The sequence below is a fragment of the Lichenostomus cassidix genome, chromosome 2, assembly GCF_008360975.1.
Source record: "Lichenostomus cassidix isolate B80296 chromosome 2, HeHo_3.0, whole genome shotgun sequence".
Classification (NCBI taxonomy): Eukaryota; Metazoa; Chordata; class Aves; order Passeriformes; family Meliphagidae; genus Lichenostomus; species Lichenostomus cassidix.
The window spans coordinates 4769844-4790329 of NC_139482.1; the positions used below are offsets into that span (position 1 = coordinate 4769844).

Below are 20486 nucleotides of genomic sequence, written 5' to 3' on the forward strand. Positions count from 1 at the left end.
TCGTCCCCCTCCTGCTGCTTCTCGTTGCCCCCGTCCTGCTGGGCGTTATCCCGAGTGGCAGCGAAAGGCCTGTGTTGAAATAAGAAAGAGCCCGGTCGAATAAAAAAAATCAGTGGATTTAGCTGTCGGTCTCCTGTCAGTTTTGTGCATCATTATTAATAAACAGAGGTTGCTCTGTGTGGGATGGACAGTGTGGGTCTCCTGCCCTAGAAGTAAAAGAGGTGTTGGTTAGAGCATGGCGCTGGTAACTCCAAGGTCATAGGTTTGATCCCTGCATGGGGCATTCCTTTAAAAGTTCTTTTAAAACTTTTTTTTTAATCCTTGTGGGTTCCTTCCAACTCAGAATATTTTGTATTTCCCACTGTGTCTCCTGGGAGGTGAGCAGTATGAAGTTGTGTGCAGGACTCTGTTCTTGGCACACCTTTTTTTTACACCAGTTACTGCCTTGTGGTAGAACTGTAAAGGTACTAATAGTTAATTAGTGAAAAAAAAAAATACTGTGAGGGATGAAATGTAAAGGGTGAAGGATGAACCAATGCATTCAGGTATCCCCATTCTTCAATGCTGGCTGCAAGGCTATATAGAAGATAAGGGTATTTATTACTTCTACAACTTTAAACTTTGCATACTTTGATAGGGATCACTTTTTCTAGCAGTGCAGAATTCAGCATCCTCATCGCAATGCAAGTGGAGGGTATGGCTGTGAAATGAGAGCTGTCTTGGCCAAAGCCCTTCCTTAACTGCAGTATTTCGCAGCACATAGAATGGTTTGGGTTGGAGAAGACCTTAAAGATCATCCAGTCCCACCCCCTGCCATGGCAGGGACACCTTCCACTATCCCAGGTTGCTCCAAGCCCTGTCCAGCCTGGCCCTGGACACTTCCAGGGATCCAGGGGCAGCCACAGCTTCTCTGGGCACCCTGTGCCAGGGCCTCCCCACCCTCACAAGAAAGAATTTCTTACTAATGACTGAACTAGAATACAGTATTTACTAGTTAGATCAAGCAAATTTAAGACAAAGTTATGTCGCAATACTAATTTCTCTCCTTTAATCCAGCAGTGAGAGTTGCAGTTACAGACACACCACTTCCAGAGAGCCACTGCAAAGACTGGGCTCATTGTACATTGTTCTGTGAATGTATTTTTGTGGCTTTTGCAGCAGAATTTGGACATGATGGAGTCTAAAACGGTGGTTTGTATTACTTAAATGCCTCGCTCATGCAGACGTAGAATATGGTATCTCAGGAGATTTGAGTCACACAAAACGTTTAAATCCAATTTCAGATCACCAAGTTTCACATCCCATAAAGCACAGCCTAAATACAGTAATTTCAAACAGTTGCATCTGAGTCATGCCCATAAATTATATATAGGCTACAACACTTTTGGTTTCAAGCTATGTAGAAGCTTCCATGTCCTTTGGGTATTTTTTCAGTGATTATCTGATCTTAAAATGTGTGTCTTTACATCTTGAATTTATGTAACTCTTATCCCAAATAGAGAACCTATTTCACCTTCTCCTGGAGGACTAGAGAGGTCTTTGTTTATGCAAAACATTTTCTACTTGTAAAATTGTATCTTTTAAAAATGGGGTTGGAAGTAATGTCCTAAAGCCAATTAGTTCACTTATCCCAAAACAGCATCAATTCCACTGATGTAATTCCTGGAGATAACTGTTTACTCCCTCGTTACAACAGATGGTGATTCCAAAACCTTCATATGCAACATATCCTACTGCTTCACTATTCCTGCTAAAAAAGGTTTTTCTTGTCCTTCATCTGAATTTTCTGAGCTGCAATATCAGCCTGTTACTTGTTTCACTCCTCATGGACACAAAGGTAAGTTTGTTCCACATTTCTTCTTAACTATTTGAAAGCTGCTGTCATGTTTCCTTCTATTTTCTCTCTCCTAGACAAAATCGTACTACTCAGGCTCCAAGTCATTCTTAGTGTATTTCTGAAATCTTGTAACATTTCATTTTAGTTCTGTGACTCTCAAGCCTCACAAGAGAGAATGTGGCAGCACACAGAGGAAGCTGGGAAATTCCACAGCATTCTAGAAGCTATTATTATTAAGGAAATATAATCTTTATATTCTTACTTACTATGTTTATTCACTCAATGCTTACATTCTGGGCACTTCCATTCCTCCTTCTCTCCTGATCTCAACATCCTGGCTTCACTCCTGAGACCTGTTTGGTTCTCCACCACTTCCTTTTTGGCTCAGCAGCAGTTTGCTCACTGCAGTGTTCTCAGAAATTCACAATCTAGCCTCAGAAGATCAGATTATCATGAAAATTGAAAAATAATCCCTAGACTCATATAAACATCATATTCTTTCTTTTCCAAAACCTAAAGCAAACAGCTAATGTTATAGACTAGCTCATCTTACCACTTTCCTACTAGGAAGTGATACAAACCTGATAAAAGGCTGGAAGGTTTCCTGCATAACAAAGAAAACTTTACCTATCACGTTTTTTTAATGTAACATTGCCTTTAGTTGGGTCTTGATAAACATACAGGAACCAGAAAATTATGACACTCAGATTTTTAGCAGCCCTCAGTAAATGTGGTCTTTGTTGGACCAGGCAATCTCCAGAGATCTCTTCTGACCACAAGGGTTCTGTGATACAAAGGCATCGCTCTAGTTTTTTCTCACCTTAAAGTAATGAACTTTAATGATCTGAGTGATTGAACAAACACTGCATTATATACATTAATAGCAGCCACAATCCACTTAAAGTTCTTTGATGCACCAAGAAGAAGGAAACCACATTTTTGAATTGCATAGAAATGTAAAAAGCAAAGGTTCTCTATAAACAAAGTCAATTTCAAATCAAATGTATAAAAGAAGATGACTGCTCTTAAACACAGTATTAACTTTATTAAATTAATAATCCACTAGTGATTATGGATAATGAAGTGACAGTTGGGATTTATGAATGAAATTATTATTTCACTTTATCAAAGAATAACACAAAACTAGTATCAGAATTTCAATACCTGTAAGAGTAGACAAGAAATTACTTAAGTGTGTGCATGAAAATGACTGCGTTATGAGAAGTCATCAACTTCTTAATGGACTAATGCAGACTGAAATGCAGTCAGGCACTTTGCTCAGTATTTACTTACAGAGAAAACTTCACGCTGCCTCATTCTTTTCCAACCCAGAATCCAATGAAACTCCATACTTGGTGCATGGCTGTGGAGGTCTTGTCCCCAAAAATAGAGACTCAATCCCCAACGGTGGCAATGGCTCGGACACCGAGCCTTCCAGAGGAGGAAAACCCCTCCTCAAACACCCGCGACACAAACTCTCAGACCGAGGTCTAAGCCCCCGCCCTCCTCCCCCGAAGTTTTCCATATATGTTAAACCCCAATTCGTTGAAAGTTCATGTGTTCCTCCCAGTTTCTAGACTGTTCTGTTATCCCCAGTTCGTGATTGGCTTCCGCGCTCGGTACGACCCCTCTCAAAATTTATTTGCTGCCCTACCTGTCCTTCACCCACCTCCCCGAGCCAGGTGGGCTCCACCCCAGTCCCGTCTGTTTCCACTCCCACTTTTCCCTTCCCTAAAACCCCCTTGCCCCCTCTCTTCGGGGAGGATCTCCCTGGTGACCACAGCTTGCTACCCCCGCTATTAAAGTGCTCTCAAAGATCCTGTGTCTCTCTCCTCCTTCACTGACTGTGGCTATCCACCGTGCCTCGTTGTTGCTCTCCCGGAGCGGAGCCGCGCCCCTCGGGACTGAGCCAGTGACCCTCTCACTAGCCGCGCCTCGCCAGGCGGGCTACCAGCTAGCCGGTGTCTGTGGCAGAGTGGCAAAGTCGTCCCGGCTGGCGACGACACGTGACAGCATGGGAAACACTTTGATTATTACCATTAGCCTGAAGCCAGTGCGTGACTAAATTGAACAAAGCAAGCTTTCATTTTACCTTTGAAAACAAATTGTTAAACACTAAACACATTTCACATCTGTCTTAGGAGATACCTTAAATCATACAATTCCCACTGCTGTAACAAAGTGCTTCCTGCTGTAAGTAACAATCAGGTTCATGACACCTGAATGTACATAAGTCTATGGGACCTGATGAGATGCACCCCAAAGTCCTGAAGGATTTGTCTGATGTAGTTGCCAATCCTCTCTCCATGTATTTGAAAAGTCCTGGCAGTCAGGTGAAGTCCCAGCTAACTGGGAAAAGGGAAACATTTTGTCCCCTTTTTTAAAGAGGGTAGAAAGAGAACCGTGGGAAATACTGCCCTGTCAGCCTCCCCTCTGTGCCTGGGAAGATCATGGAAGAGATCTCCTGGAAGCTGTGCTGAGGCACATGGAGGACAGGGAGGTGATTCAGGACAGCCACCACAGCTTCACCAAGGGCAAGTCCTGCCTGACCATCCCAGTGGCTTTCTGGGATGGAGTGACCACATCAGAGGACAAGGGAAGGGCTCTGGATGTCATTTCTGTAAAGCCCTTGTTATGGTCCCCCACAACATCCTTCTCTCTAAGCTGGATTCAGTGGGAGGACTGTTCAATGAATAAGGAATTGTTGTGCTTTCACCCCAGCCAGCAGCCAAAGCCCCCCAGAGCCACTCATTCACTCCCCCACCAGCAGGAGAGCCTACGAGAAAACTGGAGAGAGTAATTACTGGGATATGTAGTGACAGGATGAGGGATGACAAGGGGAAGTGGCTTCAGACTGAAAGAGGGCAAATTTAGATTAGATACTAGGAATAAATTCTTCCCTGTGAAGATGGTGAGGACCTGGCACAGGTTGCTCAGAGGAGCTGTGGATGCCCCATCCCTGGAAGTGTTCAAGGCCAGATTAGATGGGGCCCTGGGCAACCTGGCTAGAGGAGGGGACTGGAACTAGATGATCTTTAAGGTCCCTTCCAAACCAAACCATTCTATAATTCTATGGTTTCTTCATTTTTAACTTGTTAAGCTGTTTGCTCTTACATAGCTTTTTACCAGTTGTGTTCTTGACATGTTGAAGTTTAGACTTTCATCTTACAGGGAGGTACAGTCAGTAATATGTGTGAACCCAAATATCTCAATCCTTGCTAGGGCTCTTGCATTTCTCATTTCATGGTTGTGTTTGGAGCCATGCAATAAGAGGCAAGACTTCATAAACTGTGTTAACAAGACTGCATCAGACATGCTGGAAATCTTTCAGAGACTGTAGCAGCAGTATTTTGCTCTTAGCATCTTACTCTTGAGAAATGCCAAATGCTTCAAAAATACTAATATTGTTTTTCAGAATACTAAGAAAAAACAGATGGAATAACTTGAACTTCAGGCACTGAGATCATTTTCAGGCTTCTTCAGTGTACATTAGGTTATTAGGCAGAAAGCTACTTTGTGTAACAATGCGTTTAATGTGTACTTACCATAAAAGCTATTTCCTGTTGTTCTGTAAAGTCAATTAGCTATTTACCAAATACCAAATTTCATGTCTGTTGATTTCTTATTTCATTGTGCAGCATGAAAAAAGGGAAATGGCAATCATACAAATTAGTGTCTTGATAAATACAGCATGTACTTTACACTCAGATTCTTTTCTAATAGAGATTGAGTTCTACCTTTTATTTATATCCGTTTATCTCAGAGATATTAATTTGTCAGAGTTCATAATTTTTTCTGATGGACTCATGCCTTTAGATATTTTATTTTTTTTATTTTTTGCCCGATGTCCCTTACTACCTTTGTACTTATTCCAGGGTTATGATATTTTATAAGACGTTCCAAGAATCTCATTTATGTCTTGAAATTAGTCACCCTTGAAATTAAGGGGAATCCTGATGCTTCTGGCCAGCAGCTGAATTAGTTCAGCCCACAAAGGATGCATTTGAGTTGCATTGTCATAAATGTGCGTGCATTACTTAGAGATTGCTCTTAATGTGATATTCCAAAGGTTATAGTGCCTCCCAAATTGTGGGCGTGGCACTCCCTGTATGCCAGTTTAGGTTACAGACAGGAAGGAGGATTGCAAACCCTCTGAAGTTGCAGCCACAGTAAAAAGAAATCTCTGCAAGTAATTTTCCTTGCAAGTGTCTCCAGTGTAAATCCTTGAATTACCAAGGAGTATGAAATTTTACTGCTGAGCAGTGGAGTACTGTTGTTACAGAAATTTGTAAGAAACATCATTTATGAGCTGTTAGCATCAGAGTTAACAACTGTTACGCTGCTCCAGATCTGTTATAATGAATTACTGCCCTATGAAAATCTGCTGTGAATTCCCTGTGTGCATCTGTACATAGAGCAAGGTGGGGATGCAAAAACAAAGGTCTGCTGTGATCAGACACTAATGATTTTGGGTGTTTCAGAAGGCCACAAGTGTTCACAAGTTGTTTTGGTACATAATTGTCCAGCCTGTTAAATACCTGTGCTGTTTTACTGGTCTCCATTCAACCAGTTTTAACTTCAACTTGAAGAGCCGTCCAGAAATAAAACTCTCATTCATCTGCAAGTCTTTGTGATTTTCTGTTGAGAAATCTTGTGTGTCTTGCAATCACTTGTGCAGGCTTGTGACATTTAAACAGTTCCTCATCATTAATGGAACTTTCTCATTTTTACCTCTAAAGTTACTTGGAAAACTTGTTTTCTTGCGTGTTGTAAGGAGGCAAAAGTAACAGCAGATTTCTGGTAATAACAGCTTTTTGCTGTGATTATGATTTGTATTTATTTTTACCATGCCCAGAAAAGACGTCCTCTCTACCTGTGGCTCAGCTGTCTTTAACAAGATGCAAAATCTACTTATGTTGCCTCTGACATGACTTCCATTTCCTGCTCTCCAGAGTCTGAGATTTTGCTTTCAAAAGAGTATTTTGGTGTCTGTGTTCATACTTGTTAATTATTATGTGCACAGCTGAATTTTCTGTATTTTGTGGGGTTTTCTGTGTGAGTAGTGGTTTGCATTTGCTGATTTTAATGGAGAATCATTGGCATTTCTGTGTTTGTCTCAGATTCACTTGTGGTTGGTGCTGGCTAATGGACAGTGAACCATAACTATAAACTCTGTAATTAACAGTCATGATTTGTCTCTTGACCTAAATTAAAACACTCAAAAAGATACTTTATATCAACTTCAACAGCGTTCTTTATCAGTGGATGACACCATCTAGTTAGGGATTTTATGATTCTGTTTCACAGGATCCATTTCTTGAAAATACGCAATGCCTTTCTCAGGCTCGTGTTCAAATGGTAAAGTTTCTGGGTGTTTTTAGCCTGTAAGTGAAATGATTTTGATTTTCCATTAATTTTTCGATAAATGTATTTATTTTCTCTTTTTAAAACATTTCTTTCTCCAAAATTTCTGTGGTGGTATGAGTCAGAGACTATTGAATAGGTCAGTATGCAGATTTCAGGATTAGGTTTACAGGTACAGCAATTGATGACAGTGACTTATTTGTTTGAAATTTATGTTCAGTTCTCTCTTGTATCCATCTGGGATCTTGTGTCCAGCTTTTAATTTTAGCCAGTTTGAGACATGGTGTCTTAATAACACAGATGCATCTTGAAGGGATTGTAGTGAGAAGAACGTTTTTGATGATCTTCATTTCAAATGTCTCACTTGTAGCAGGGGTTCCATGGTCATCAAGTTATTGAGGGAAAGTCTCAGCCGGCCAGGAAGAGGAGGTGAATCATGCTGAATTTGTCAGGAACTTAAATAGCTGTCTCATTCCTATAAATGGGGAAAACAGGAGGATAAACCTTGCATGAACCCTTCTCCCTTTAAGACAGAGGCATGGGTGGAATGTCTCTTATCCCACTGAACAGGAGATACAGATTTCTGGGGTTGCCCCATGGAGTATTTCTCAGTAGGTGGGATCTTGGATGAGGTGGCTGGATAGAATTTGAGGATGAGAGGGTCATGCAGTGTGCATGAATTGTCAGATGCCTCGATATCTTTAATGACTGCATTTCTGATCCATAATTTAAAGTGGCAACTAATGTTTAGAGTTATGGCACAGTTACAAGACGCATTTAATTATGCAAAAATCTGTTTTTTTCAGCGCTTGACATCTGTACACTCTTAGTCATTAAACTAATGGTGTGATAATGCTACCAACAAGAAATATTTGTCTTATGCTCTGGCAATAAAAAGGAAGAAGGAGAGTGCTGTACTTTGCAGTTAATGGAGAAAACAGATCCGTGTCAAGAGCGCGGCGAATAAATTAACAGTAATTTCTATAATGAATTTATTTTTAGTGATTTATGTAATGAACATTATCTTTTTGTTGTTAAACTTCAGCTTTTTTTTTATTTCCTTAATTTTTCTCCTCCTATTTCCACAGGAATAATGAATGAAAAAGGGAAGAAAACAATGTCGTTACTCTAAGGCTGATTTTCTGCTCTCTCCCCACTGTATGAAACTGCCTTCCTAATGGCAGAAAGGAAATTTTCCACTGTAACACAAGAAAAGTAACTTGTCTAAGTGTTTTGTGGTTAGCTGCAAGTCCTAAACTGCTGGAGATAAAAAATCTTGTTCTCTGAGCTCTCGCTTTTTGGATTTTAAATATTACAGTGTACAGAAGGATTGCAATTCTTTTTGCTGTGTTGAGGTCTGTATTTATTCCCTGTGCCCCATTTTTCACAGGGACAGATGGATGGAGAAGATGCAGCAGAATAAATACTTCAGGTAGGGATCTTTATTGCATTTAGTGATATTAGCTGGTGCAGCATTGTAAATGCAGCAGTTACAGTGCCCTAATAGAGTGATGCTTGAGTGATCTTTAAATTTCTGCTCTTTTAATTGAACTTGTCTTGAGAACATAATCTTGCTTTCTAGAAAGATAATTTACACTGGAACTTAAAATGTCTTGTTGCTGCTTGCACCACAGAACACTTAGAGTTTTATTTCTTTTAAAACCATTTTCAGTTGTACCTATCCAGAAAAATGTTTAATCACTGTTTGTTTCCTTGTGTGCATTAGTGCTGCCTGGCTTTTAAGGACAGCATAATTCCTTCGGTAGAATTCTTCCAGCAAAACCCAGAGTAACTCTCTTATCATCAGCAAAGATGACAGAAAAGATCTACATTCTACTTAATAAAGAAGGAAAAAAATTTAGACAGTAATGGGTTCTGTTGATGTAATTAAGAGAAGTAACTCTACTTAGCATTAGGGCTTACCAGGAAGGTGTGTGTGTTACTGTCCAATACCTGTTGCTAGCAGGCTTTATACACAACTTTTTAAAAAAATAAATATCAGTGATTTCAGATATGAGGATAAATGCTGTGACTTTCATTTTGCTCAAACAAGGTTTGTATATTTTAATGGAAGTTACAGCATATTGTGATACTGAATGTATTTTGAATGTATTTGAATGATCTTGAATGTGTTCAAATATATTTGAATGATCACAATCTGGTCTTGTGTATAAAGATACTATATTTGAATGTCAGATTTTGTCTGTGTAAGATAAAATGAACATACATCACAGCCTGGGAATGATAAAAAATTAGAAATGAAGAAATGAAAACCAGTAATATATTACTCTAATTTCCATCCAAATGCTTTTAATGAAAGGCAAATTTTGTGCCAATATTTAATGCATGCCTGGAAATTCAGCTGGTTAAAAGCTTGGAATGAAATGTGAAACAGGAAACCTTTTGCTTTCTTACCATTTTAGACATATATTTCCAATTGAAAAAAGTCTCTTGTTGATTTTTAGTGATTATTCTTCAAAAGTATCACCAAAGTACTTTTCTCTGTTTTACAGTGTTGTCAGTGAGAGCACAAAATTTCATTTATTGTTTTCAGTAACAAGCTCCTCCCTCCTTCCCTCCCACAGGCATCCCAATACAAAAGAAAACTTTCTGTATGGGAGCTGGCTTGGGAGAAATGGTGTTGTTGGGAATGGAAAGGTGAAGGTGAGAAAACCAAGACTTTCCGTCTCCTTGGAGATAAAAGCCACCCAACATTACCTTCAGAAATCAGTGTGAAGGCTTTTTTTTACTTTGAAGGGGATATTGTAAGTATTTTGTTTTTGCTAAAGATTTGTATGCTATGAGAAAACTGAGTTGCTGATTATCTTAGTTTCATTCTATGTCTTTTTAATCAAAATATTTGGGGATGTATCTATACAAGTGTGTGTGTCTGTATATATATAGAATATGTGCAGACATGGGTTTAAGTATTAGATGTGGTTTTATTTTAGGTACAGGGAGCATCTTCTTAAGAAAATCTGCCATTAATGAAGAACCACTATGTTGCTGTAAACATGTAGCTCTTCCTATAATTTACATGTGTCAGCAAAACATTTTACTAAACATTGATTTATCTGCCATATTAATCACTATTAATTATTGACATATTAATTACTATCTTATTAATGATACTGACTGTTTTAATTACTATCTCTGTTTTGTTATAGTACCTCATGCACAGTATTCCTCACATTGGCTGCGGTGCTGTCTAATCTTAGTTACACTCAACTTGACATACTGAAATTTCTTTAGCAACACAAATCTGGAATGTTTGGCTCACAAAAATGCTGCTGAGTGATTTTTATCAGGATGTTTAAGTAATGCACAGTCTAGCCCATTGCACAGGTTTCTGACTTTGAAAGTAATGAGTATGATATGATGCTGATATTGGGAATAATTTTGTCTATTGCATGTGTTAAAAAATCTAATCAAACAAGACCCTCCCATCAAAAAAGACCCTGGAAAGCTGCCTTGCTAGATATTTATCCAACCCATCCAAACACCAACTTTTCGTTGGGATGGGTTGATGAGTGAGAATGGAGAGTCAGGGACAAAGTGCAGAGTGGAAGAAATGGCCATGGATTTTAGAAAAAGCAGTAGTCCTCTAAAATGTCCAAGTTGGATTTTACTAAGGACTGAAATCAGTTCACCATCTTTGGCAGTTAAATAGAAGAAAATGGTGATCAGAAAGCAGAAGTATTTTCTGTTTCTAGATAATAGCAGAAGCTTTTGGCAAGGTACAGAACAGCAAAGAAAATTCTTGTCCTGTTTCATAAGGTGTTGCTGGGAGCAGCTTTCTCATTTTCTTCTTATTTCAGGTGAAGAGGTGAATACATCTTTATTCTTTATTCCCATGTGAAAGAATCTAATAAATGCACACTGAAACCAAATTAAACACTTAGTGCTTTACCCTTTGTTTTTCTTCCCAGATCCAGGTGCTCGCAGGAATATTCAGTGGGTTGCCCTTGAGGGAATGGATAGAAGTAATTTGGCACTCAGAGTTGGTTATAATATGTGCTAAAACTCTATTGAAATGCAAAAAAGGACATTTTTACGTTCACGTTCCTACTAGTTTTCTTATCTTGAGAAACTTCTCATAAATACTCACTCCTTACTGACTTTGATGGTGTTTTAATGAGCAGTTTTATCAGTTTCAGTTACACTTTTGTGGATTTTTGGATATCTCACTGTCAATAGTTTTATGGCTGTTACCTTGCTGCATTTAAAAGGCACTCTGGGCTTTTAAGAAGCTGAAAGGAGTTCTGAAATTCACACCTATGGAGCCAAATCAAGAAGTCATGTATAAGGCTTGAATTTGTATTTTGTTTTTCAATCTAAAAGTCTAAATTTGTTAGTTATCATCTCTAGTGGTTAGTCAGTACTCCAGCAAACACGTTGTAATTTATGTGTCTGAAACACTGTATTAATAGACTCATTTTTGGCAGTACTTTGCTATTCCAGAAAATTGTCTGAAAACCCTTTATCTTAAGAACTTTTAGTAGCAAATTGTACTTCACTAGTTCTCAGTGTCTCACTTAGTTAATAACTTGTTGTTGTTAATCCCTTTCTAATACTTTGCAGGTGATTTATTCAGTAAATTTCATCAGTATATTTGGAATTCCATGGGTTTTGACATAAAAGGATTGTGTCATTTTCACAAGTACCCTTAAACCAGCCAGACTAACCTCAAACAATGCCTAGCTATGTACACTGAATTCAATTCCTCTCGAGATGAGAAAACCAAGTAATTTCCACTTTAATTAAAAGAAAAAGTTGAATTTTAAGATGTGTTTCTATATGCTTGATCCTGTAGAAAGTGGTACTTTAGTAACTGAAGATACCACTGCATTTGTATCTGTTACTGATGGACTGGTCTCTACTACAGGACCAGATATGTCAAAACCTGTTGTAGGATTTTCAACTCTTCGTTTAATTTAAATACAAATTTCTTTCATATGCTGTATTGGAAATTAACAGATCTGAACTGTAGCCTTATATCTGCCTCAGCAGCATGTTGATAAATAATTTCTTACACACCCAAGTTTGTTCTGCCAGGCTCTAGAAAAAAAATCTCCTGCTTAGGCTACTTCTAAGAAAGCATGTTCTGTATCTTCCCTCCCAGAACTGTTTACTAGGGAAATTTTTGTGTTCCGTACAAAAATTGAGATTATTTCTAAGAGTAACATTTTACCTCACTGCCTTGCCTTAAAAATTCAGTATATGATGAAGGTGGATGAGTTTAGCTGATCATCAGGAATTCCAAGTAGTCACTGTCTTTTTAATACAATTTTAGTCCTCTGTATTGGAAGGATTTTTTTCAGTCATATCTTCTTAGCTTCCATTTTCCTAACCCAAGTCACAATCTGTAAATACTTGGCAGTTGATGAAAGGCCAAAAAGTCAGTTGTTCCATGTGAGTACAAGTGCATTGCTGGTCCAGGTCTGCTGAAGACATCCTCTCATGAATGTCCATGAATATTTGTCCAGTTATGACTTCTTACCACAGTTGCCGAAGGGAATGTGTTGCATCTTTTTGCTCTTGATCACTGCTTTTTTCAGATTCAGTCTTTTTATTTTTATTTTTTTAAATTCAGCTCCCAAATCCTTAATACTAAAGTGATGTTTGTATTTGCTAAAGCCATTTTCTTTGCTTCATTTATTTCAGTTGATGTTTTTCCCTAAAAGCTGACTTCCTCTTTTTTTCTTAAAACTGCTTTGAAGATAAAACTGATCTTAGAATTATTGAAATTTGAAAAAAATAATCTTAATTTTCACTTTATCTTTTGAGCTTTCGATTGGAAATGGGTCTGTGTGGTTTGTCAAAGTAACAGTTCTTTGGTCATATACTTCCATTTTGTTACCATGGTAAATTCTGATCTCTGAGTTGCGGTTCCTGATCACATCTGAACATGCTTGGAAATTCCCAGAGGAGGAAAAAAAACCCCTCCAAGTGCCATAAACCCAAACAAAATCATTGCACAATCATTCTTGCTTGCATATTATTTTAAAATAAATATGTCTGCATCTATAGAAGAGAGCTGTAATTGCAAGAGAGTATTGATTCTCTGACGTGGTCCAAACCATGTCAAAAACCAAAAAGTAGCACAGCTGGACCTCAGCAATCAAAAATGCAGAGTGTTTTAAAGACTTGGTGGTGACCAAAAGTGTTTATTAAATGGGAGTAATCAGTTTTGGCATGAATCACAAAGGAGATATCATCTTGTAGTGGGTCAAAGTTTTCTTCATCTTCTGTGGATGTGAACTGATGTAATGTAAATTGTGTCATCTACAGCAGTGTGGTAAATTCAGTAACTGAATAGTTACAGTGATTTGCCTTGAGTCACCTCAGTGCTTCTCGTTGCCACCCTTCCCCTTTGTCAGGGATTTAAGCCTCAAGCAGAATAATTAAAAATGCATCTGGACAAAGCCTGGAGCCAAATTTAGTGTTGGCCTTGCTTTGTGGATGGGATGGATCTAGGTGGGACACGTGGAACTAAATTCTGTTTTCAGGAAGTACAGAGGAGCAATAACTGAGGTGCAAGGCTGCTGATCCTTTAATCTACAGAGAGAAACAATTAGATGATTATCAGGGTTCTGATAGAGATGTGATTTTGTTGGTTCTTCGCTGGAAAGACAAAGGAAGAAAGTATCTCTTCTGTAACCTGAATTGCACAGAGGAGATCCAAATAAAGTTGTTGGTCTTTACTGGGTTTTACATTACTGTTTTTCGTAAGTGAATATGCTTCTAGTTGCTTTTGCTTTATGTCCTGAGTGCCTCAAACACAGCAGGAGCAGCTGGTCAGACAGAAGAGGTGATTGTCCTGCTGTGTTCAGTGCTGCTGTGGCCTCACCTGGAGCACTGTGGGCAGTTCTGGGCTCTGCAATTTAGGAAGCATGTGAAGGTCCTTGAGTGTGTCCAGAGAAGGGCAACAAAGCTGGTGAGAGGGCTGGAAGGACTGTCCCGAGAGGAGCTGCTGAGGGCTTTGGGCTTTTCTGGCTTGGGGAAAAGGAGGCTGAGGGGAACCTCCTTGCTCTCTACAGCTTCCTGAGGAGGGGAAGTGCAGAGCGAGGGGCTGAGATCTTCTCCCTGGGATCCAGTGACAGAACATGTGGGAATGGTCCAAAGCCACACTGCAGGGGGTTTGCATGGGACAGTAGGAACCATTTCTTTGCCAAAAGGTTGTTCAAACACTGGAACAGCCTTCCTAGAGGGATGGTTGATGCCCCAGGCTTGTCAGTGTTTAAGAGGCACTTGGGCAGTGCCCAAGCCCTTACAGTGGTCAGCCCTGAACTGGTCAAGCAGTTGGACTGGATGGTCTTTGTAGTTTCTTTCCAACTGAAATAGTCTATTCCTCTTCTACTCTATTTTATTCTATTTTGATACGGAGTTTCAGAGAAGTAAGAAATCATTTATCTAATAGACATTAAAGTTGTGTGTTATTTCTGTTGTTTTCTAATTGTCAAGAGCTTTCTTTCTTAAGTTACCTCTAGTGCTGGAAACAAACACTGAGAAGGAAAAATGGATCCCTTGTTTTGGCCATCAGAAACGAACAGCTTCCGACGTTTCACCCCTGAGTCCTTGGCAGCAATCGAGGAAAGGATTGCCAACAAAAAAAAAGAGCAAGTCAAAGTTAAAGAGAAGAACAAGAACCAAGGAGCTGAAGAAGATAAACTCACTCCTCAGCTTGATCTGAAGAGCTGCAAAACACTGCCATCTCTGTATGGGGACATTCCTGCAGATCTTGTTGGGGAACCCCTGGAGGATTTTGATCCATACTACAGTGATCACAAGGTTCAAACTTTCCAAAGCTTTTTTTTTTTTTTAAGTTTTGCCTGCGAACTCTTAAGGGATAGTAAAAGATCTATTCATGAGACGCTGGGGTTTGATTGTTCTCTAGACAGACTTTGAATATTACTGAAAACTTTTGGGGAGGAGTGCTAAGATATGCTCTGCATTATGGAATGGAGAGGTATTGTAAATTCCAGTCAAGAATCAGAATTAATTATGAAAACATGACATGTGATTGGTAGACTTTGATAGTAAAAACAGTCTGGGATAAGTGGTGCTTTTTTTTCTAGAGCAGTTTCTCTGATGCCTACGGGGCTGAACTCCCTGTTGTATAAACAGTGCCTGTCCAACAGTAGATCATGCTGGAACTGCAGATGCTCTCACTGAATTACAAATATTATACAAATTAAGGGAGGCACATTTGAGACATTTCCAGTACTCTGTGTAGCAAACCCTTGTATTTTCATTGTCTTAAATTAATTTTCTGTCATTCAAGTCTTGTTGGCTTTGTTTATTGTTCCATATTTATATTGCACATACTCCATGCTATTCCAAAGTGGTTGGTGATGCTGTAGCAGTGTATAAAGTAGATGCTCTAGGAATCCCTTCTAAATTAAATACTTAAATTAAATGACTAACAGTCAAGAGGACTTGACCTCAACAGCAAGAGGTTCCATCCAGTCCTAGCTGCTGTTTTAATATATACCAGCAAAGCATTGGAGTGTAATAATTTAATCAGAAACATGCATTAGGCTTTGATCTTCCAGATATTTTTTCTCAAAGTAATCTAAGTGATACTATTGATGAAGAGAAACTAAGGTTGATTGAGTTGGAGAAATTTACGTTGAAGTTAGGAAACTCTGTTTTTCATTCAAGAGATTTCATTTTTACTGTATGGCAAAAGTGCTGAGCTCAATGGACCTTAAGGTAGCTTAGAGGGAATTTGCAGTGTAACTTGACAATGTAGAGATATTTCAAAATTAAAATGTTTGCTTTGACTCTCTAGGATTTTGGCAGTGCTACGCAATGTGTATTTTGTAAATAATCTCTTGTAGCCTATAAAACTATCCAAGAGTAAGGTATTAAAACCATTGTTACAGTCCCAGAGTAGCAATTTAATTACTTTGACCAAGTGAATATAATTACTTGCTCCTCATATTCATTCCCATTATTGCCTCTTCCTCTCAGGCAATAATGAACTTTTATAGAGCTGCTGTCTCTCCATCAAAATGTGTATAATCAGGTCACAGCTCCAAGTAAGAATAAAGGAAAACTTAACTCCTAACTGCAGTTAGATATAGTTCTAGATGCAGACTTGAAAAATGGAACATTTAATTTTTGCAGAAATTTTTAATTCATTTAAATGTTTCCTATGCTATGAATCTTTTCTCTTATAGACTTTTATGGTGATAAATAAAAAGAGGACTATTTTCCGTTTTACTGCCACACCTGCCTTGTTTATATTTGGTCCTTTTAATCCAGTCAGAAAAGCAGCAATTAAAATTCTGATCCATTCATATCCTTTCATTGGTTTCCCTGATTTGAATTTTAAAATATTCTGTGCCATTTTCTGTCATTCTGTTCTGTTTATATTAATGTGAATGTAAGCTCATATGGCTGTGTTAGAGATTTTTTAAAAAGTTACCTTGAATCTTGTTTTACAGCAGCTAAGAAATTCACATGACATTGGTACAAGTAAAACCATCAAAAGCTCATATTTAAAGTCAAATTTGCAGACATTGGTGTGAACAACATTTAAAGGCCATTGTATGTTTTTTAGCCCTTTTCCAGAACTTTTTCTAAATTTCAGCTGTGGTCACAAGCTTAAATTAAAAACATACAAATGAACAAACAAAGCAAAACAGTGACTCCCTAGTTATTAAAATATGAAAGATGTGTTTTATGGCGAAACTTTGCTGAAACAGTCTCATGTTATCTTAAGAAATTTATTTCATACTAGAGCTTAGAAAGTCATGAAGAGCACCCATCTTTTATATTTAAAAAAAAATATATAACTGTAGTTTGCAGAATGTCAGAATGTGCAGGATTTGCAGGTGCAAAACCATTGGCCAAGTAGTTTCTGGTATTTCTGTTTTTATTTGGAATTATTAATTTGTAGAAATTGGTCTTCGTAGGTGAAGATATGTCTCACTTTAAGTGTGTCAAACATATATCCCACTAATGTCCTAACTTCCAAAACTGTCTCCACATGCAGATAATTCATTTTTATATCTCAAACATGGATTTTACCCAGCTGAGAAGGTTTGATCTTGTTGGGATTCTTGGGATGGTAGAGCTGGTAACTGGATTTCAGTGATCCTTGTGGGTCTCTTCCAACTCAGGATATTTTGTGATTCTGTCATACATTTCTTTGGAAAACACAGGAAAAGTTCTGAGCATATTCAAACCCAAAGCAATTACTTGAATGTTTGTGTGGGTTTTTGTGTGTGGAAATCAGCAGCTTTTATGAGCTTCTTCATTTTATAATGCAGCATTTTTTCCTTAACTGACTATTCACATTTTTTGTTGGCATTATTACATGTACTGTGTTACTCAACTGTGTTGTTATGACTATCCGTAACCTTCCTAAAGAGCTCTACTGGACTGAGTAAGTATCTCAGTGGCCTTGTGTTCACTCTTTTCCCAAGGATATTTACATGCAGGAACTGAAAAATTTGAATAATGTGGTGGTCTGATTCTGGGGCTGAAAATTCTCAGACAGACCTGGGAGGAAGATTGAGGATTGTTGTTATATCTGTCTTTTGTGGAGCTTCAGTGCCTTTTCTTAGAGGCTCTCACCATATGCCCTTTTCTCTGTGGTGCCTAATTTTGCCATCTGGTGTACTGAGGAGGTTGGCTCATTTTTCCTTTTGAGGATGAAACCTTTTGGAGAGACTCTGCAGCAGGATTTTAACTTAATAACTCTCATTCTGCAGCAATAACCTGAATGTCTGCTATTGTTACCTCATGCAAAAGCTATGAAGGGATAAATATTCATTCTATTCTTTCTTCCTACTTCCTGGTGACTCTCCTAGGTTAGTTTTTCCCACTAGGAAGCCATTTATTTGTACTGTCTTGCTTCCTTTTGTACTTGTGCACTGTATCCAATGTAACTTGAGTTAATGTTCCAGAATTAAATCTGGAAAATGTGCCTGGAGCCTCAGAAGTTCTATCAGTTTAATTCCTTTTATTTTGGTGTAAGCATGGTGATAACTTAATTTTCTGTAGGATTTCTTTCAGCTATAAAGTATTTACCAGAATAAATATACAAAATGTGCAAACTTTACAGGCTGAAATAAATCTTTGCTATTACTGTTTTGCCAGAATGGTGAAGCTTTGAAGTTTTCCAGCCTGCTGTAGAACATAAACATAGACTTAAAAATGTTTCCTAAGGAAATGTGAGCTATTCTTCATCCAGAAATAGTATCATATGCTTATGTCAACATTTGTGTTTATAGATTTATATGGAAAATTTACTAAAATTCAGGAAGACATCTTGTACCCATGATGGTTTGAAAATAATGTAACCTGGCCTATTTTACTTCACATTTTCTACCTTTATCTCCATGCAGGGAGTAAATCATGGAAAAGATAAAAACGTGCCTTAATGTGTCTCCATCTCATAAATAATTTTATTTCTGTAACTTTAATATCCACTTTCCTCCTCAGACCTGTTTTCACTGCTGTATATACTGCTGAAATATTGATAAAAATAGTAGCAAGAGGATTTGTTTTGAATGAATTTACCTTTCTTCGAGATCCATGGAACTGCTTGGATCTTTCTGTTATTATTGTAATGTAAGTAAAACTCAGTTGTTCATTTACACTCAAGGGACAAAAGCACAGAGAAAATACTGTTTGGTGTTGCTGAAATTCCTTACAGAGCTTGGCATCCTCCCTGCTAAACAGTGTTTGAATCACAATTTGCATATCTGCAATGAGAAAAACAGCCTTTAAAGGAAAACCTAAATGAAAAGCTCGTTGTAAAACTGTGTGATTGTTCTCAATTTAGTCCATATTTAAATTTTTCAAGAGGCAACTGTACAAACAGCCCAAACCAAGCCTGCCTCGTTATGTTGTCTTAGTTGTGCTCTGGATCAGATGAAACTCATTTGAGAAGGGTGCAAAATGGTTCACAAGGTGTTGAATGACTTGGTGATAAATAACAGATGAAATCCCAGTGACAAGCGATGCTTGAGGAAGAGCAGACCTTGCTTTGCATACAAAATCATGGACTCTGAAATAGCTTTCACTTGTTGGGAAGAGGACACTGGAGTTTAAACAGGCTGTCTTGTAAAAGCACCACTTCAGAGTGTGGTTATGACATTGAAGATTTTATATTTATTTGACATTTTGATGGATAAACTCTTCCTAAGTTAAAGCATCCAAATCCACATTAGCATCCACAAAGCTTGCTGTGTTTCTTTTCAGAGGCACTGCTCCAGAGCCCCATTCCTTTAAATCCATACCTAGACATGGATTCCTAACTTTAGGCATGTGTCTTAGGACATATTTGACCAATTTATTTTCTGCAATGTTTCCATTACTGGCTGCTCCATAAGCAAATGCTTTGAAAAGCTGCATCTTTGTCACTCAGCTCTGTGTGGGTTAATTTTACAGGTACATTACTGCACTACAGACCATTGGCAATGTTTCAGCTCTTCGAACTTTCCGAGTGCTGAGGACTTTGAAAGCTATTTCAGTAATACCAGGTAAGGAATAGCACACCTTACTGATTTTCTCTCTGCTTCACCAGGATGCAAATTCTAATTCCACTCCTGTTCTTGTCTTCCAGTTTTCTGGTCATTTTCTGTGACCCCGAGAGGCCCCATTTGTGACTGTTTTGCAGTCTGTAGTAACTCTGAGCATCATCTTAACACAATTTTTTAAATCATCATTTCTCCAAAGGGTTTTGAAAAAAGCAATTGTTATTTTATGCATTTTTTTATCACATCACTAATGTTTATTTTTACTTAGCCCCCGTGCCTTTTTCTCTTTACTTTTGTCTTTCTGGAGCAGCCCACCCTATTTCATATGTTCTCATAACGTAATATGGCTGAACCACCATATTTCTGGTTTCATCTTCTACCTGAATAGCTTGACCTTCTCTGGTTTATTCCCCAGAATGCTGATTTCACAATTTTTGAGACTTTTATGTGTTTCCTTACTGACTACAGCCACTATCTGGATTGTGTGTAATACTTTCAACAGTATGTTTCATATGCCATCCAGATACTCCATATTTGTGTAAGTCATGCCCTTAATTAGGATACCAGAGTATGATTTCAGAGCCCAACTGCAAAAATTCACTTGAAAATCTATAAATTTCTAAATATCTCATGGCCATAATATATATTAACTTCACCATTTCCATGCAATTGCAAATATATTTTTGATTTTGCTATGGAATTATAGCAGGAATTAAACACTGAAGGTCTTTAATTTTAATGGCAAAGCCACACATCGATACTTTTCCTTTCTCTTCAACAAACTTGCA

At 38.1% G+C, this 20486-nt stretch overlaps 1 protein-coding gene across 1 annotated transcript in view; it reads left to right on the forward strand.

Moving 5' to 3' along the window:
* The first annotated feature begins 8306 nt into the window (after nt 1-8306).
* LOC146440751 (sodium channel protein type 5 subunit alpha-like) overlaps nt 8307-20486 on the forward strand; it is a 37836-nt gene continuing 25656 nt past the window's right edge. Inside the window, exons 1-7 of the mRNA XM_085049935.1 lie at nt 8307-8633; nt 9787-9966; nt 14666-14992; nt 16387-16505; nt 17508-17597; nt 18659-18787; nt 19610-19701. Coding sequence (XP_084906061.1) covers nt 14720-14992; nt 16387-16505; nt 17508-17597; nt 18659-18787; nt 19610-19701 — 703 coding nt within the window. The 5' untranslated portion in view covers nt 8307-8633; nt 9787-9966; nt 14666-14719. The remainder of the gene's footprint in view (nt 8634-9786; nt 9967-14665; nt 14993-16386; nt 16506-17507; nt 17598-18658; nt 18788-19609; nt 19702-20486) is intronic.